This window comes from Ceratotherium simum, chromosome 5 (assembly GCF_057802395.1).
Source record: "Ceratotherium simum simum isolate JZ-2026a chromosome 5, ASM5780239v1, whole genome shotgun sequence".
NCBI lineage: Eukaryota > Metazoa > Chordata > Mammalia > Perissodactyla > Rhinocerotidae > Ceratotherium > Ceratotherium simum.
This window is the reverse complement of record NC_141904.1, coordinates 11,846,504-11,866,833: the sequence shown is the minus strand read 5'-3', so window position 1 is coordinate 11,866,833 and position 20,330 is coordinate 11,846,504. Positions and strand designations below refer to the sequence as shown.

Here is a 20,330-nt window from a genome sequence, read left to right as displayed (position 1 = left end):
GCCTGCCCTGACCCGTTCCTGCTAGGCCCACTCACAGCACTTTGCTGGCCCCCACCTCATCCCCGTAGTCCAGGCGGGGCTGCTGCCCTGACCTGTTTCCAGGGGTGAGGTCTCCCAGGCCGAGCTCATCTGCATATGTTCTTCCCAGCCACGCTGGTGGGTATAGGGGTGGCGTGTGAGCCAGGCCGGTCCGAGGAGAGTGCATCCCAGGGCTGGATAGAACACTGGTCAGGAGGAGCACGGCTCCTGGGCAGGAGGGCGCTGAGGAGTCCTGCAGCTGCTGGTGACCATCTCGCCACCATGTGGAGAGAGGCTGCCTGAGGAAGAAACCCCGGGGGTCGAGAGGTAGGTGAGAGGCAAACCCAGGGGACTTGCTGGCACAGCCACGCCAGCTTCAGGCGCCGTCTGCTGGGAGCCCCGATTCCGTGGGACACTGCCCTCCTGGGAGAGGCTGGTGGGAGCGACAGGGGCTCTGCTCTGGGCCTGAGCTTTTCTATCCTGTGCAACTGCACAGATCTTAGCACTGGACTCGTTCCCCTCAGATCCCAACTGGCTGCCTCCCACCCACACCAACTCCGTGCCAAATGACAGACAACCCATCTGACCTGGGTTGGTTTGTATAACTTAAGCCGGACACTTACCAGATCTGCAGATGCCTTGGAGGGGCCTAGAGTGGATCTGTCCTTCAGAGCACTATCTGGAGTAGACTGATTAGTTTAAATCCTTCCTCTGCCCCTTGTTCCAGCTGTGTGACCTTAGACGATAGCAACCTCTCTGTTTCTCAGAGTTTCTGTTTGTAAAACAGGGCTAAGTGCTCAGAATAGTGCCAGGCAATTATTGCTACATGTCATAGCTATTTATTATTGTTGTTAAAGAAGATTAGTTATTCGGGAACATATTCTTTTCTTTCTTCCCTGCTGTGCTTCCTGCTGTGGCCGCAGGAGTGTTCACTGGTCCAGGCACATCCCTGCACTCACCACCGCGGCATCTGGACCAGCGATGGCTCTTCAGCTTGGGAGACTCGCCCGGGGTTTGTGGCAGTTCCCCGGGCAGAGAAGCATCTTGCCCAGTCAAGACTAGTCACTAATTCAACTTACAAACCAATGGCTCAAAGAGTTTTGCCCCAAGCGAGGTGCCTCCTTGGCCTGTGGATACACCCACGGGTGCAGAGGACAGAACAGGCTCTGTGCCTCGCCCAGGCGGCCTTTCAGATGGGCTTCTGAGTGCATGTCCCTGGGCTCGGTTCACCTTTTAAACCAGGGATCTCGAACATGACTGTCTTTGAGCTTAAGGATGGGGGTGGGGTAAATGTTCGACAGGCCCCTAGAACTCTGGCCGGAGCCAGGGCCTGACGCCCTTGTTGGCCCCTCTGGCATTTAAGGCTTTTCCCTCCCTGGACACAAAGATCGGGAGGGAAAGCTCTCTGGCTGGAACTCGAGGGTCGAGATTCTCTCTGTGCCAGGGACTCGGTGCCTCCATGACCCGGGACAGGCACTCACTGCGTCACTGCTCTGGTTCCTCCTGGGGGACGTTACAGAGACTCGTTACAGAGACTCACGAGCAAGGCAGCGGGAAGTAGGACGGCCTTCTTGAGGTGGTTCTGAGTCATCTGTTTTTGACTATATAAACTCATTCCCAACCAGGCTCACTGGCTTCTTGGGGTAAGTGTGCTCTTGTTTACAGCTGCCTACCCTCAAGTATGGAAAAATCTAGTGGCTGCCGATTAGAACAAGCATGTTAATGGCAGCGGCGTGCAGACAGAACTAGCTGGTACTGGACTGGGCCTGGGGCGGATGAGGCCGCTGTTTCCATATCTGAAACACGGACCTTATTGGCTTGGGACTATTCAAAGATACGCAGCCCTTGTATTTCCATACATCCTGGCTTACAGAAAATAAACTACCAGCCTTTCTGGGGGGAGAGAAAGGGTACAGCACGCAGGGGCCTGGGCTGGTTGGAAGAGCGCAGAGTTGGCGGGCCAACGCTGGAAATGCGAGCCATCAGGACACAGAGGCAGGGACGAGGAAGGGCCAGCGTCCCCTCCCTCTGCCTCCCCGAGAGTCTGGTTTTTATGCTTGGATTAGCTATTTGCTACTATCACCCAGTTACTTCCAAAGCCGGGCAAATGCCTCATCTTTGCGACTTTTCACTCTCCTCCATCTTGTCTTCTCAACTCAATCCAGCAGAGACGAGAACAGAGGGTGGTCAGAGGCCAAGGTTTCAGACTTAGCCAGGCTTTGGCCAGATCACTGTGTTGAAGGTGAGGGCACTATTTGGTTATTCAAAACTAACCAAAAGGTAACATACTTGGAAAGAGTGTATAGTTCACTTATTCATTCATGCATTCATTCATTCAATAAAGACTGAGAATCTATCACTATATATCAGCTACTGGACCAGGCCCTGAATTTACAAAGATGAAAGTCCATGTATAACAAACAAGTTCCTGATTGTAGGTTATTTTCAGAGAATTTCTGATTTCCATGAAACAAAGATTTTCACTGGTTTCCCTCACACCGACAGTGCAGCCTCAGAATTCCCGAGCGGGGCGGGGCGGCCGCTGCCTGTGATGCCTGAGCCTCCGGGCATGGGCATCGGCGCCTTTCCTCCTTCCTCGTCCCACCACCCAGGATGTCTGCTGCCTGTGGGGAGGGGCAGGCACAGAATCTCATGGGAGGGAGGGAGACGGGTAATGGTGTGCAAAGTCCACCCCCTACTGTCTCTTTCTGTCAAGGAAGTTAACGGACTGTCAACTGCAGAGTGGGTTCTGATACGGCTGATTGAACATGACAAAATCCTACAGAAAAGTTGGAATTTTGTTACAGGATTATGCATAGGGATTACTTTATGGGATCTGGACTCTGTATATATAATGCACACATGTGAAGAAATGTCAACTAAAATTTCTCGAATGGCAGCTCATCCAAAGTCAGGAAATGAGTAGATTGTGTTAATGGCTTGTCTTGTTCAATCCATGAATTTATACTCAGCAGGACTTGAATCAATCAGGGACTCCTAGTGCAGCAATTGGTATTTACTGAGTCTTGCAAATAAAAACCCAAACAAAACACACCACCACAAAGGAGACTGTGCTCCTGTTGACCAACCAGGCGGCTGATGCTGGAGTTTTCGTCCCCTCCCTCAGTACCCGCAGGAAGAAACAGCACTGCGTGCCCTCCAGCACCTCCAGGGCCCGCAGGGCTGATGCCATGTGGGTGTTGCAATCTTTCATCTCTGTGCTTATTCTGCCCACGGTGTATCTCCCAGACTTGCTCTCCCGTCCCCGTCCGTCCTTTGTCACGCTGAGTGGGAATGGTTACAGCCTGCCCCAGCAGGCACCGACCTCCCTGGCCAAACCCCAGCCCTGCGCCTTGCGCATGCTTTTACCCTCCAGGCTCTGAGAAACCTTTCAGAAGGGATTCAGGGTGGGGAGGAGATGGGAACTCTCTCTCCTCAGCAAGCTTGTTTGTTTGGCCAGGCCTGTCTCTACCCCGCACAATGTGTAGACAAGTTTCCCGGGCACAGGCCTCCCAGGGAGGTAGCAGCTGCCCTTGCGATAGTGTCCTTAACCAAGTACTTACAGAAATGCTTTCTGAGAAACTGTCTCTGGAAGCCCTGGGGCCGGCGTTGTCCATTACTAAGCACTGTCTGTCTCTGAAGACAGAGGCCTCCTCTGAGGGTCTTCCTCCAGGATCCAGGTGAGGAAGCCAGAGCCCTGAGACTTTAAGCTACCCGCCTTCTCCGCCCTGCTGCCAGCATCTGAGTCACACAGTGGTGACAGTGGCAGGCAGCCCTCCTGCTCCGCCCCAGCTTGCCTGTCAAGAGGAGGGTAGGAGAATGGGAGAGATACTAACCCCGTGTGAAATTGATGATCTGTGTCTTTTTACGTGCCTTTAGTCTGACTTTCAAGAGGGTCCACTGGGCTTGTGTTTGCTTTGTGTTCTTAAAAATAATTTCCGAAAGTATTTATTGAAACAAAAATTTGTCATTCTGGTTCCTGTCTTTATCTGTTTTTTTGTGTGTGTGTGTGTGTGTGTGTGTGCGCGCGCACGCGTGTGAGGGAGATCAGCCCTGAGCTAACGTGCCAATCCTCCTCTTTTTGCTGAAGAAGACCGGCCCTGAGCTAACATCTATTGCCAATCCTCCTTCTTTTTTTCCCCCCCTTTTTCTCCCTGAAGCCCCAGTAGATAGTTGTATGTCATAGCTGCACATCCTTCTAGTTGCTGTATGTGGGACGCAGCCTCAGCATGGCCCGACAAGCAGTGGGTTGGTGTGCGCCCGGGATCCAAACCCGGGCTGCTGGTAGCGGAGTGCACGCACTTAACTGCTAAGCCACAGGGCCAGCCCCATCTTTAACTGTTAATAGTGATTTATGAACTGAATTTTGATAAACTTGAGGAAACTGTTCATCTTTTAGATGATCATAAGATGGGCTGGCACCCTGCGTGGAACAGCCCACCACCGCTCCATTGGCCAGAAGGCCTTGTCTCTGCTCCTGCGACCCATCACAAAAAGCAGGTATTCCAAGCACTTTTTTTGTATTCAGATTGAAGATCCAATGCAAATCTTTGTTCACTGGTGGTTTAAAAACAAGTCTATTTATTTATTAGCAGAACCCGAAAATAATTCCTGTGGAGGTGGCACCTTTCAAGACTGTCATTTTCGGGCTTTAGCGCACATTCTTCTCACGATTTCTGATTGAGTTTTGGCTTTTGCGGCCATGGCCAAGTGTCAGGGGGTGAAAGAAGAAAATCTCCTGACCTTAGTCCGGTAGGTGTCAAAGTACTTGAGGCCCCGTGAGCAAGGTAGGAGGTAGGCAAGCAAGAAGCAAGTGGGTGGGTGACAGTCACTGTGCCCCAGCGGCAAAAATGTCAAAAAGTGATTTGCATGAAAGTGAGACAGTGGTTATGACAAGCTCTACTTTGCATTAGTCGGATCGGTTTCGACCACCCAGACAGGCCTTCCCTCCCCACAGTGCGTCTTATATGAATATGAGATTTCCTGAAAGCAAGTTTCTGCAAGAAGCTCTCGGGAAGGTGGAGCTGGCAGTAAACAAGGAGCCCCGGGCATCTGGCAATCGTCCAGGAGGAACAGCTGGAGCCCTCCTCACAGGCGAGAAAGCGGGGGAGGAGGAAGGTGGCTTTGGGCGTCAGCAGCAGTCGGAGGAGCCAGAGCTCAAATGAAGACACAGAAATGGAAGAAGTAGGGAACTACAGAAGCAGTTCACCTGTCAGAAGAAAGGGGGAAGAAAGCTGGGAGTAGCAACTGAAAAAGGCGATTGTCAGACGGTTCTGTCCCCTGAAGAAGACTCTTGGTTAAGGCTGTCTTCCCTCTGACGCTTTGTCGCCTCAGCCAAGCCCAGCTCATCAAGAAGCTGGGTATTGAAGTAAACAACTCCTTGGGCTCTGCGGGCATCTTCCCTGGTCAGCACCGTGTCCCAGCGGCTGCAGTGATGGCTACCATACCAATGACACTCCCAACAGTCCTTCACAACATCCCCCACGTGGCCACAATAGCAAAAGCGCTTTCTTATGGCCAAAGGAGTCGGTGGTTACTCCCATGAGTCCTTGGACACATGAACCAAATGGCTCTAGGAAGTGGCTACTACGGGACGGAAGGAGCAAAGAGGACATACCATACCAGCTTGGGCTCACCACTCCAGGAAATCCCTGGGAATAAGAGAGTGGGCACTGCTCCCCACTCCCCACTTCAACACTGGACATGCCATATCACCACCATTACTTATTGGTCTATTGAGCTCAAGTGAGAGTCTTTATGGGAAGCCACCTTCCTTCCTGGACATTAACGTTCAAGTGAGTGCTTCCTTAACCATTTCCTAGTGTCTCTTCATTACCTGTTCCCAGTCGATGAGCCTCCAACTGCTCCAAACCCTTCTGTACCTTCTGACTGCCCACGTGCCCACCATGCACCCTGCTCAGCTTGTTGCAACACAGGAGATGGCATCGAGGGATCCCACCTGTCCCCCAGGAAGGCAGAGATTGCTTAAGTGGAAGGTGCTGGGGGGCTACTGTGGCTCCTGAGGCCAGGTGCAATTCCGTGTGAGGCCTGGGAGCACGGCATTCTGTACTCATTACTGCAGTGGTTCTCCCTCCCGCTGGGTTGATGTAAAGGGACGATAAGAAGGTATCCTCCGTAAATATTGTATTCAGGTCAATCACTTCTGGGACTGTAAAGACATTATTTTTTATGCTATTTTCTAGAGTATCCTTAAGACGACGAAAAACCATAGGTCTCTAACATAGAAAAGCTTTTAAACATATGACATATTTCCATCACAGGCAGGACAGATGGCGTCCATGTACTAGAGTGCTCTGGGGAGCACCACCTGGAAAGTAGCGAGGGAAGCGGGACGGGGCGGAGGGGAAGCTGAACCACGATGCCGTTGCCAGAGGAACTGCCAATTCCACGAGGAACTCTGACATTGGGATGGCCCTTCAGATGCCCCCAATTGGGGCAAGGAGGTTGGGCGTTTGCACCCCTCACTGGCTGCGTGTGGGTGTAACCTCGGGTGAGGCTGTTCCGTTCTCAGGACAATTCCTGAGGGAGGGACTTGGCTGGGGGGAGTGTCTCAGTCCTAAAGGAGGGGGGCTGGGTAGGGCACCACAATATCCACTATCCCCCATCAGCCCACTAATAACGAGACCGACGTTATTTTAAATTATTTATTTTTTCTATAGTACATCTCATTCAAATCATAGAACAGTTTGATACATTTTTTTCTCAGGCACAACTTATACTCATTTCACATGCTTTTTTTCTTCTTTCCTTCTTTTAATCTTACAGGATGGATAAAGATACTCACACTTTAATGGACAAAAAACATCACTGAGAGTTTATTAAAAATACAGCTTCCCAGGCCCCACTCCCAGAGCTTCTGAGTGTCTGGGGCGGGTCCTAGGGATGCAAAATTTTAAAACTCCCCCCATCGATTCTGCTGCAGGTGGTCCTTGAACCATCCTTAAAGGAACACTGCTTAGGACTTGTCCATTATCTATTGGAAGCAATTTCAGAAAATCCAGGAATAATTAAGTATACAGAAATAGCTCTTCTATAAAATTTCCATATAAAAATAATGGTATTTATTTACAAAGTTTGAGATGCTAAAAAATAATACATCATATTAGGTTAGGTACTTCCATCTAATAAAGTCTACATTAGGCAAGTCAGACGTGGTGTTTGCATTTTCTCCTTATTTCTCTTGTTGAAACTGGTTAAAGCACGTGGCACCATGATGTTTTCCTTCATGCATAAAAAAGCAAAACTATATTTTCTGGAAATAAGACCTAACAACAGCACATGATCAGAATAAAGCATCTCTAAATGAAAAGGTGAACAAACTGGTGATTTGGGCTCACAGCCTTTCTCTTTTTCGTCCACGAGTCAAGCGTGGTGGTAAACCAAGTACCTCGAGGAACTCACAGTGTTGAACCGCGGGCCTCAGAGCTCAGGCCTCCTGAGCAGCCCGTGCAGTTGGCTAGTTGGTAGTTCCATTTTTCAGGACACTGAAGGGTGGAACCTGTCATGGTTCTACTGTGAAAAACAGAACTGCCAGTGCTCAGAGAAGCCTTCCAGCAGAGAAGCATCTGGGTCCTCAGTGACCTTTTGGTATGAAAAAAAATCCTTGACCCCAGTTGTGAACAAGTAAAATTATGAGACCACTTGTATATCAGACAGTGCCTGGCATGTTGAAGATGACGCAGGGTAAGTCACAACATGGTGAGTTTGAAGTGACAAACTGACAGGTTTTAAAACCCAAACATGATCTGGGGAAGCTTCCTTGCTGAGACAGACATGGACAGAAACAAGCTAACGTGGCACAGAAGGGTCAGTTGGTAACAACCTCTCAAGCCCCCTACCAAGGACCACTGTGCATGAGTCCTTGCCCATGGAGGAATGAGTTTCTTCCCAGGTGTGACTGTCTACACTTGAGGTCCTCTGAGTTGAGAGCGGCCCAAAGCTGACACCACAGCCTCATGCTAGGACTCATGAGTGGAGTCCCGTTTCTGCTCCTTGGCTGATGCTAATCCAAAAGCCATCTGGAAGGATTGTGGTGAGGCTGTGGTTTCCAGGAGGCAATGTGGCCCTTACAAGAAAAATAATTTTGGGTTGTGCTGCAGACTCTGCCAGACAGGCTGAGGGACATTAGGCAAGCCAAGCTTTCAACTTGTTCTGTGTTTTAAATGAGTGGCAGGGAGAGATGTTCTCGCCCATTCTGAAGCCTGTGGTGGAGATGGGCTGAGTCCTACTCCTACCTTTCAGCTACATTGGCTTCCAGTGCAGCTACAAGCAGGGAGGACCAGAGTCCCATCTGCTGGACTAGCATGGCGTCAAGGTGGCATTGAGCCCTACAGGCCTTTTTGTAAAGCAAAGGCTATGTAAGAATGGCACATGATCTTACCTTGCCTGAGAGAAGAGCTGCATGGACTACACGGTACATGAACACATTTGCTCCTGTCCCCACACCGTGGTGAACGGATAGCTGCTGCCAGTTAAGCTCCTGCACTTGTCAGGGACTCCCGGTGTGTAACCGGAGGGCCTAAGTTTTGTGTCCTTCACTTTTTCTTCCTTAGCAGAGCGTGAGTGTAGATGTATGTGCGAAAACTGGATCCCAACGGTTATCCAGGCATAACTTTTCAGAGATATCTGGATTATGGAGGGGGGCTAATTCCTGAGAAATATTATAATTTGGGTGGACGTTCGGCTTGAACTTTTTTAAAAAGGTAAAATCTTAAGCAAACTTTGGTCTTCTTCTGAGTAACAGTGTTTGGCCTGAGTGGAAATTAAATGAACTGAACATTGTACAGACCGTGAACTGGAGGCAGGGAGGCCCTCACATGGCATGGTGCAGGCCCCTGGCACACACCGTGGGTCTTCAATAGACAGACATGAGGATCATCAGTCCTTGGGGACATTGCTTTGGGTGCATGAAAATGAGGAACCTATTGGGGACAAGGGGCCTGAAGTAGTCTTTCACTCCACTAAAGCCTGACCATACGCAGAATAAAAGAATAAAAGATTACCTTTTATCTATCTAATATAAAAAGTCAGTCTTTATGTATCCAATAACTTGTAAAAACTAGAAGAAAACACCTAGAAAAGTGATTACTTTTTTATGGTGTAGGTTCAACTGGAAGGTAACCAAGCTAATAGTGAGAACTTCATGGGTGTTAGAATCTTCTCTTGGTTTATGGGTACTACTGGTAGCTAAGTTTGGTTTTCTTTTAAATCTTAAAAATCCTTAGCTGACTCCAAAACGTATGCTTAAAACTGGAACAGTGCGGCCCCTGGAACTGAGCAGACTCCAAGTGCGTGTCATGCGACACACATCCGTCTGTCAATTGTCTGACTCAGGACAAATGTCACCTTCTCAGGGGGCCTTCCCTGGCCACCCTCAACGTAGCCTTTCCCCCATTGTCCCATTACCCTGTCGTTTTTTCCGTACCACTGATCAATCTGAATGTTCTCTGTCCTGTATTCACTCGAGTACTTACTGACAGATTAACTCTACATTCACCATCCAAGCCCCACTCCGTACTTACCACTAAGGCAGCACAGCCTTAGGGTCTACCTCACAGGTTTGTTGGGTAGGGCACTTCTTTTATATGCCTGAGGGGAGGGAGCGAGATAGGTATTTAAAGGGCCCTTGAAGAGAATCACTGATGAAGCTAAACAGGCTTCTCTCTGGCTGCGGTTATGGTAGAAACAGCTGAGGCCGTTCCCCTCCTTTGCTAACCCTGCCCCCAGCAAGACCCACCCCTCTATGTTCTGATGTCACAGGTGCCCAAGTTACATCTGTACTTGGAGCAATGACCCAAGTAGTCAACAGAGCTGTGATTTAGCAAAGGGCCGACTTACAGATGTCTGCATGGCTAACCTGAACCACCCCTTTGTGAAGTCACCCCTTTGTGAAGTACCTCCATTTGAATGATCTGATAGGGGCTAATTTGTGTTTGAGGACCGACTCTGGCATTATTTTTCAAGTATGGCAGAGTATGGTTACAACAAGAAATTTTGCTGGCAAGGGGAGTTATTCTCGTTCATCCTGGTAAAACAGCAGAAACTACACAGTGTTCTCCCCACCACTTTTATACAGAATTCAATTGAAGGAAACAAAACATGTGGTCATCTTCTGTACAGTTTTCTGGGGCAGTGGGCAGCGCTGAGGTGAGGAATCAGCGTTAGCGCCTCCTTTCCTGCCCCTCCCCAAAGTCCTCCGTGATCGTAAGGCACAGTTTAGATCAACACTCACTGAGGCTGCTCTTGTTGCCTGTCGTCACGTGCAAGATCAAGAGGAGGAGACAGATGCACAGTGGGGACGGGAGAAGGGAAGCCTGGCGGGCCCTGGGTGCCTTGAGCGCTGCCGTGGACCCTGGCAGGGTTCCCCTTGCCACTTAGGGGTCAAATGTGGCCGGCCACCTGTGCAAGTGCTAAATGCAGCAAGGGTTTACTGACTCAAGGACACTACGCACTTGAAAGGGCAACGCCTAACTGACCCTCAGGGGGAAAAGGCCTCTTGAGCTCCCCAGAGTGTGACCAGCACCCTCTGGAGGGGTGTCTGTGTGTGTCTGTGTGTGCGAGCGTGTCCGTGTGTGTGCGCGTGTCTGTGTGTGCGTGCACATGCAAGTAACCCCAAGTGCTACTCCTATACAGAAGCCTGGATGCTGTAACCACGATTTCCTAACATGTTTTCACTTTGATTTCTATATGAAATTCTAAGTGCTGAACTTTAGACCCAGATAAATCTGTTTAGGGGAGATACAGAACAACAACAGAATTTATCTTTCTAAACATCTTACCTAGTTTTCTCCTCGGGTAAGGCTTTACACCGGCGACGTGCAAGGTGACCACAGTGTGACTACTAGATGTCCTCAGCAGCAACCCAAACACGTTACTGAGGAACGGAGGCCACTGCCCATCAAACACCACAGACTCATGGCTGGCACGGCCAATGATGGGGCACCAATAATGATAAGAGTCTTTGGTTGCTTTTTTTTAAACCATATTTTATCAATTTAAAGCACTATCGCAGCAGAGAGCGAGAGCAGAGAAGGGAGGGGGTCCCAAGGGCTCAGGCAAGGATTCTGCTAGTCGGTAGAGGAACGGTCATGATTAATGCACCTGTCGTGAATGCTGACGCACAGGTCTCGGGACCCGGAGTACAATATTCTCGAGACTAAAGAGCCAGCTGTCACTCTTGGCCTCTCCAGGTCCCTGCTGAGCCCCCTTCAAGTACAGGGATGAGAAAGGCTGGGGTTAGTAAAGGAGGCAGCAGCCTCTTGAAGGACAGTTTGGAGGGGAATCGGGTTTTACCAGACTGAGCAGGTCAGAAATGTCTCTTGAGGCCATGGGGACCCGCTGTGGCCTCTGCAGTGTTTTGGACTCCTCCCACCTGCCCACCTAAGAGGGGTGCCCCAGAGACTCAGGCTGGACAGAATTCTCTAAAAACTGCCTCTCTGCCCCCGTGAACACGCTGAGTCTGCACTATGGCTTATTTCTGACACAACGAATTTTGTCTCAAAGAACTTAAGTAAAGTTGTATGTTCTTGTGTATTAGTTTTATGACCTTAAGAAAAATTGTAGGTCAGCCAAATCTTACACCTCCAGCTCACTGTAAGCAGAGTGGCAGAGCTTTAAAAAGGCATCATAAGGCACCCACACTGTCCCCATGGGATTTAGAAAAGAACCAATTTGGGCCAAGCTCGGGGCTGGGCCCACAGATGCTAGATGCGTAAGCTAGGGGACATCCCAATGATTCCAGTCAAAGATTCAGAGTCAACTTTCCATTGTTATTTTCTCCTTTGCAAGCCCTTCCTGTGAAATTAAGTTGGGGTTTGGCCGTGGTGGCAGATGTTTCCACACCCCCTCTTCAGAGGGGCAGTAACTGTGGACACACCACTGCAGTGTTCTGAGCCACATCTTTGGCTATGAAATAACATACTATTCACTGCACTACTACAAATCCAATGATTTGGAGTGTTCAACATTTTTTGGTGTTTCTATGAAACACTCAATATCGAGTTAGTCTGAAATGCAATTTACCCAGGAATAAACCCAATAAGGTCATTTTGATTAATGAAAATGTACAAAAGATGACATGTACAGGAAAACATTGCTGTTCAGGTTCTTGAAATAGACTTTTAAGACAAGAGTAATGACATTTGGTTCATTTTCACAAATTGCACACTAGGTGAAATCATACAATTACTGCAGGGAACTGTAAGCAAGCAATTCGGTCATAGGAATTTTTTTGTTTTTGTTTTAAATGATAAAGCTGTAAGAAATGCATAGCTTTGATTAAAACTATAGATACAAGTTCCTTCTCTGTAAAACTCCAGATTTAGAATGCTGGCGAAAGGCAGTGCTGGCAAAGTATTTAATGCACGTGGAAATGCTATTCTATTTTGGCTTCCAGAAGTAGCCCTAGAAAATTCTATGCACCACTGCATTGGCTAATAATGATAATTTCAGTTTTACTATAAATTATTCTAAATGTCACTTAAGTACTTAAGAAGTAGCGCTCGCTCCTTTCTAGAAGCTGTCTAAGGCAGCTGATGCGTAAAGCACCTCGACTAGACTTTCAACTAGTTCAGCAGTTTAATCTGTGCTCCTTTGCCCACAAGGATCGCCACCTACACCCACCCTGTACAACTCCCCCACTAGGAACTGTTCAGGGGCATCTCCGCCTTGTAAAGGCGACCCAGGCAAGGGAGAGAACACGAGAACCCAGACCACCCAGAACTGTTCACGGGAGCAATCTCAACTCTACGAAGGGTTACATGCGGGGGGACGCAATGCTCCCCCTCACGAGAGAAAACTGAGCTTCACTCATGCTGCCAGTTCTTCAGGGACCATCCCCTCTATCACCTCAGAAAACACGCTTTGTTTGCGGTGTGATCTATGCTCCGTTGTTCCGAGTTCTCATTCACGCTATGGTAACCTTCATCTCTATCATCTCAGCCTTCGTGTGATTTGCTTATTGTGTTTCCCTAGTTTTCACTGAACACACAGTGCAAACAAAGGCAAGGACTGAAGCAGTCATTTCAAAAACAAGAGCTCACACTAAAAACACACATGAGCATCAATACTAAAACGTGGGTCTTCTCCTGTCTTTATTCTGGGGAGGAGGAATCTTCCTCGTCATCTTCCTCATCGTCGTCGTTGAACGAACAGGGGGTCTCACCTCGGGACTCAGAGCAGTGAGAGGCCGCACTGCTGGACTGGTGACTGTTTGGGGCAAGGAACTGCCCCGTTGCTAAGGCCACTTCAGCATCCAAGCATAACCCTTGGTTTACACTAGCAAACAATTAAAAACACACAGGCTCGTTAACGTGGCACGTTTAAGCTTTGTAAAACAGAGGAATAGAAACCTGGGGAAGGAGGTGCCACTGGCGAGCTCAGGGCCTGTGCAGGCAGTGACTCGCGGGCTCTCCCCCCAGAAGGGTCAGTGCTTTGTGGCCTGCCTTTCTAGCCCTGAAAAAATACGTACCTTGATTGGGACAAGGTGGCACCAGTGGTCAGGTCTAAATTTGAAACTGACTGGGTAGAGTTCAAGAGTAGCCCCTGATTTAACCAGGCAGGTCCTGTGGAGATATCTACAGAAAAAACAAAAACAGGAGGTGTAGGCGCTGCAGGTTCTGTAGCTGCTACTGCCGCAGCTTGAAGGGAACACAGACCCGAAGGGGAGGAGCCTGTTCTAAATCACAGCAGACAAGTCCCCTGTCCTGGGAAGAACCCAGGTCCTCTTCAGCTTGGAAAAAAGAAATTTCTAGAACACAGCAGGAAAACAAATACAGGAAGGTAGACTACAGCAAGAAAGAATTCAAATTAAACCAATCACAGACTCTTTCCCATTCTTTTTTCTTTTTTTTTTTTTTGTGAGGAAGATCAGCCCTGAGCTAACATCCATGCTAATCCTCCTCTTTTTGCTGAGGAAGACCGGCTCTGAGCTAACATCTATTGCCAATCCTCCTCCTTTTTTCTCCCCAAAGCCCCAGTAGATAGTCGTATGTCATAGTTGCACAGCGTTCTAGTTGCTGTATGTGGGACACCGCCTCAGCATGGCCGGAGAAGCGGTGCGTCGGTGCGCACCCGGGATCCAAACCCGGGCTGCCAGTAGCGGAGCGCGCGCACTCAACCGCTAAGCCACGGGGCCGGCCCTCCCATTCTTTTTTCTTAAATAAGACCTCAAGAGGGCAGCTCTCTGAGTACAGTGACAGCTGTACTATTCCTGGACACCTGCTGGCCTGCCCACGGAAGACTCTGACTGGGGTGTTAACAGCCAAAGCCAGGACTAGGTAAAGAGAAAGTTCAATCAGAAACATCTTAGGTAAGAAGGACACGTTTTTGCCAAAACCTCCAATGCACCATCTTTTCAAGGGCCCTCTGGTGAACTCAGTGCTATTACTCATCAAAGATTGATTCTTTTTCCTGGTAGCCTTTGCTTTATAATTCAAACCAGCCCTTATTTTGAAAGGTCACATACAGTCAGGTTTTTAATGAGGGTTAGACAGGCATTACTGTTTTAGTAATCCTTTGGGTATATCCTTGCAATCTTGTTTTCCGTATTTTCTATGCATATACCATATTTTTCTATCACAACCTTGATCAATTCTTATTGTAATTTTACTTGTTTAATACTTGTCTCCCTATCTAGAATGTTAGCTCCATAAAGGCAGTGACTGGAACATATAAGATCTAAATGTCACTGAACGAAAGAGCACAGTCTCTTTCAACAGTGAGTCTACAAAATAGGTGGTAGATATGTTACAAATACACACCTAAAATTAAATTCTTTGACTTTCATTATAAGCTAAGGACAAATGTATGCTCAGAAAATATAATTTGCCAAAATGAGCTTTTACTACATTTAATCGAAATAGTTTCTTTTTTTTTTGCACAGTAACTACAAAACTATGTGTACTGGGATTGGGAACTCTGCTATCCTGGCACTGTCGGACCAAGTGAGAGGCTTCCCATGTAGGAAAAAAGTAAACTGAATGACTACATTAATTTTAGAATGGTCTTGTGAACCTTTTTCTTCACAGGCTAAGGCAGCTGTGAAAAAAAAGAACTTCAATTCTAAGAAGAATAGCAGACTTTAAATACACTAAATAAGAACAAGTCTGTACAAGATAAAATTAAGCCAGAATCCTGTGCTGAATATTAATTAGTATATATGGAAACTTTCCGTCAGAACACAGCTATTTACTTGTTTGTGAGCATAACACATTAGATTTTCTTTTCACAATGGCTTTGAAAAGCCTACATTTCTTTCACATTATCATGGGATCCACACAGTGGTTCTCACAATCTTATTCAAGAGCCATTCTGTCCCTTTGCACACTAAAGGCACACGTTTCTTCTTTTGAACTAACCAGAAAGTCTGTAGCCCCGTCTGCAAATGAGGCCACGAGGAGATCAAAACCACAGAGCCTGCCTCATTGCCCTGAGCCTTTTCACTGAGAATAAGCTAAAATAAAGTTCTGGTGATTTATTGAGGAAGCCCTTTATTCAGACCCTGCTGGACTGCCAGTACGACTGGGCTGCTAATAAAACAGCAGGTCCTGCTCTGGGAAACAGTGGGGAGGACGGGGCGGGTCACACTTGCAGGAGGTGGATGGTGCCAACTGAAAAACTAAACCCACTAGAAACCAAATCTCAATCGACAGACTTGTATTGTAACCAAAAGGCCAAAACCATAAAACAAAACAAAATAAAAACTACTTCTTTGCTTATATTTGATTTAATATACCTTAGAAACAATATTAAAATGCCTTTAAAAAGTGACATGAAATTCTAGGTGGTAGTATTTATAAATGAAGGAAACTGGCAAGAGCAAAGGCAAAAGCATTGTTTATATATCCAAATTATATATGCAGAATATAATTATATGCCATAGTCTTAGGGATTAGGACAATCATAAAGATTTCTGAATTAGTGAAAAAAAATCTGACTTACAGAACATGCAAAACATAGTGTTTTTGTTTTCAAGTATACTCAGTGTATTCTTATAACGCATAGTAAAAAGACAAATAACCAAACCAAAATGGCAAAATGAGCATAGGATCTGAACAGACATTTCTTCAAGAAGATACACAAATGGCCAATAAGCACATGAAAAGATGCTCCACGTCATCAGTCATTAGGGAAATGCAAGTCAAACCCACAGTGGAACCCCACCGCACATCCACTAGGATGGCTAGAATAAAAAAGATGGACAATGACAAGTGGTGAGAAGGATGTGGAGAAACCGGACCCTCCAATATTGCTGGTGGGACTGTAAAATGGTACAACTGCTTTGGAAAATAGTCTGGCAGTTCCTCAAAATGTTAAATATAGAGTTACTATACGACCCAGCAATTCCACTCCTAGGTATCCACCCAAGAGAAATGAAAACTTATGTTCACACAAAAACATGTACAAGAATGTTCACAGCAGCACCATTCATAATAGCCAAAAAGTGGAAACAATTCAAATGTCTTCCAATTAGTGAATGGTAAACAAAATGATACACAACATGTGGAATACCCTTACAATGGCAATAAAAATGGAGGAAGTACTGATACAAGCTACAGCATGGATGAACCTTGAAAATATTATGCTAAGTAAAAGCGGTCAGTCACAAAGGCCACATATTGTATGATTCTGTTTATATGAAATGTCCACAATGGACACATCCATTCTAGCTTAGTGGTTGCCAGGAACTGGGAGGAATGGGGGAATAGGGCATGACTGCTAACGCATATGGGGTTTCTTTTTTGGGGTGATAAACATGTTTTAGTATTAGATAGTGGTGATGACTGCACAACCTTGTAAATATACTAAAAACCACTGAATTGTACACTTTAAAATGGTTTATTTTATGGCATGTGAATTAAATCTCAATTAAAAAAAAATTACAATGATACCATTTCACATCCACCTGACTGGGAAAACAGAACACTTCCACTTTGCAGGCAAGAGTGTAACTTGGTAAAATCAAATTGAAAACCCTTGGCATCATTTGGTAAAGGTGAAGATGCACCCGCCTCTGACCCAGCATCACTCTATACACCTGCACAGGGTCACTAGGGTATAGTTAAAGGAATGTTCAAAGTAGCACTGTCTTTTAATCTGAAGAAACTGGAAACAAAACTAAAGGCTTATCATCAGTAAAATGAACAAATGCATTGTGAGACATTCATATAATGGAATTCTATACAGCAGTAAAGTGTATGAATTACAGCTACATTGAATCATGTGGACAAAGCTAAAGAACACGGTGTTGAGCGAAAAAAAAATCAAATCACCAAAGAATGTACATATCACTATGATTCCATTTATAGAAAGGTCAGAAGTAGGCAAAACTAAACAATTAATTGTTTCCAGTTTACTTGTCTGTGTTTTTATCCCAAAAGAAGAGCAAGTGATGATGAACAAGAAATTCAAGAGAATGGTTACATTCAGAGGGGTGGGGACGGGTGCAGAATCGAGGGTGGGCTAACAGTGGACTTTAATTTTCTATGAGAAAGGTTTTAACAAGTTAGGATTTGACATTTATCAGGGATGACATGTGAGAGCATTAGTTAACATACCTGTGATATAACCTTCTAGAGCCTTTGGCACCAGCGATTTAGCAAGTTTCAGATCCTCCAGAGAGCACTTGCCTGATTCCAGGCCAAAGGACATCCCCATCCGCTTCAGCACTTCTATGTCGTCATGGATCTCAAAGGTGTTGTCAAAATTAAAAAGATATTCAAACCTGCATCAGGAAACACAGTTAGGATGGGGTTTTTTGTGGCATTGGGGAGGTCTGAGTAGTTCTGTGCTCTGCACTTTACATACAAGAATGAGGGCCCGCGTTGAGCTATAGTACTAGAAACTGTTACTGTTTAGAGCAGGAAGAGACATTCTGCTGTGTTCAGGGCAACAACGTCTCAAATAAACCACTTCCCAATTAAAACAATTTTCCTGTGACAGACAACAGAAGTCCATGAACTTCAGTCCTCATCAGGCTGTTGCAAACGGGAGACAGACATTTTGGTCTAGATCCAGTACTTCTCAAAGCTGTCTACAGCTTTGTCACAAAAGATAAAACAGCAAGAAAGCCTTTCCAGTTTAATATATGACATCTCTACTACGAGTTGGCCTATTAGGTTTGAAGAAAAAACATTTTGGACGCTTACTTCATTTTCATGAGTCAAGTGTTAACTACAGCATACTTCAGATACGCAATAAAGGGCAGACTTTTCACAAACGAACCAATCCCCACATCTTGTCTTGAGGGCCTAAGGAATGAAATGTCTTAAGAAAAAGGTGTCACATGTAACATGAGCACATTTCCAAATGTTCTTGAGAAGTACCAATCAGGATGCCCAGCTGCCCTCTTTCAATAAAGAGTCCACTGTAGCAAGAGACAGTGCTTGTGACCCCTAGGCCAGCCCTGGGCACCTTCACCCCCAGGCCTCAGACCCGCAGGGACACAGGGCAGGTGAGTGTTCTGGGACAATGGTGGTTTACCTTGTCATGAAATTCCCTCTACTAAAATCATGTGAAGGTAAAACTTTTTATGCTAGATCTTAGATCAGGGCAATTGTTAGAATTTAAAGCAAAATGCCATTTTTATTTGAAGTATGTGAATTTGAATAAAGTACATCAACAAATTTTCAGGAAAAAACACAAAACATCTTAAGTATGTGGCTGCCACAAGGATGATTCCAGGCATATGTTAAAAGCAGATGGTTTTGTGACTTTAATCCTCACTGTGGGAAAGCCTCCTGGCTAACTAAGGTGAAAAGACTACATCACCAAAGTAACTAATAGACAGGCTTCAGGACCTGCCTTGACTAACGAGCTCCTACAAGCTGCTCAGAGCCGCCTCCTCTCCACTCAGCGGAGGGCCAGGAAAGGGCCTGAGTCAGTAACCCCCAAGGATGGAACCTTCCAGACCCCAGCCTGGGGTGAAGAGAATCCTTAATTCCCTTAGGCCAATGGTTCCAATTTTCCTGCTACTCTTTTTAGACTTAGAAGACTAACCAAAGAAGAGAATTTAATAATTCCCCACAAAACAAGAGACTAACTAGACAGAGTAACTACAATTCTAAGTTTTTTTTCTGCAAATATGTTATCCATTCTCTATAATTCTCAGTTTTACGAGAATATGTTAACAGTCCTTTCAGACATAGGTTTTTGCAAAGAATTTGCAAGTGTGTGAATAATGATACAGACATCTACCATTTACTGACAACTGGGCTGGGTCCTTTACGAATTCATCTGTAACATTCGAAAACCAGCCAGTTAAATACTACAATTCTTACTTTTACGGAGGAAGGAATGAGATCTCAGAGAGATTAAGAAATTAGATAGCTAGAGGAAGGACTGAAACACGCATCTTCTGACTTTGCAGCCTGCATGGTCCCTACTATTTCTAATTGTGTCTGTAGTCTTAATTTTCAAATACTTTTGAAATTCCTCCTGTTTTTCGTCTTTTTTTTGTGAGGAAGATCAGCCTATGCTAACATCCGCCAATCCTCCTCTTTTTTTGCTGAGGAAGACTGGCCCTGGGCTAACATCCATGCCCATCTTCCTCCACTTTATATGGGACACCGCCACAGCATGGCCTGACAAGCAGTGTGTCGGTGCACACCCGGGATCTGAACCGGCGAACACTGGGCCGCTGCAGTGGAGCGTGCGCACTTAACTGCTTGTGCCACCGGGCTGGCCCCTCATCTTCTTTTTTTAATGCCTTCTTAATTTAAGTGACCCAGAATCTCTGTATGCAATCAAGACAGACAGGGAGGTACCACTGCCAGAGAAAAGAGCGGGAAAACAAGAGATGGTACAGCCCAAGGGTAATGCTACAGCTCTAAGGGAACCTGAGTTCCCATCTCCCTGGGATAGTCCCTGGGCTATGCCTGTGGTACTCATGTAATTACTGAGACCTTTTTTGCTTTCAAATGTATCCCAATTCAGATGATAAATTATATGCTGACTCCTTGTAACAGCAGCTAATGTTTATAAAGTGCTTGCCTTGAGTCAGAGCCTTTATAGGCAATATCTCATGTAATCCTCACAACAAGGCTAAGAAGTGACAGAGGCCCTGGTATCATCCTCATTTGTTCTTTGGAAAACAGAGCTTTGGAGCAAGTAAATGGGAGAACCACAACCCACACTTGGGTCTGTCTCACCCTACACCCTATATCCTTAACTGTCTCATGATACTGGTCACAGCTTGGAGACCACTGCTGTTTCCATGAAGGATAAAATAAATTATGAATGAATTCTATATTTTAAAACCTGCTACTTCTCACTTGCTATGATGAATATTACCA

The 20,330-nt window shown here is 46.3% G+C and overlaps 1 protein-coding gene across 10 annotated transcripts in view; it reads right to left on the bottom strand.

Moving 5' to 3' along the window:
- Positions 1–6,669: 6,669 nt before the first annotated feature.
- Positions 6,670–20,330, bottom strand: part of TFDP2 (transcription factor Dp-2) — a 170,942-nt gene continuing 157,281 nt past the window's right edge. For all 10 annotated transcript variants that reach the window (XM_004419292.3, XM_014789065.2, XM_004419291.3 and 7 more), the window contains 3 exons: positions 17,595–17,761; positions 13,508–13,613; positions 6,670–13,314 (listed from right to left, as the gene is read on the bottom strand). In XM_004419292.3, coding sequence (XP_004419349.1) covers positions 13,131–13,314; positions 13,508–13,613; positions 17,595–17,761 — 457 coding nt within the window. In that variant the 3' untranslated portion in view covers positions 6,670–13,130. The remainder of the gene's footprint in view (positions 13,315–13,507; positions 13,614–17,594; positions 17,762–20,330) is intronic.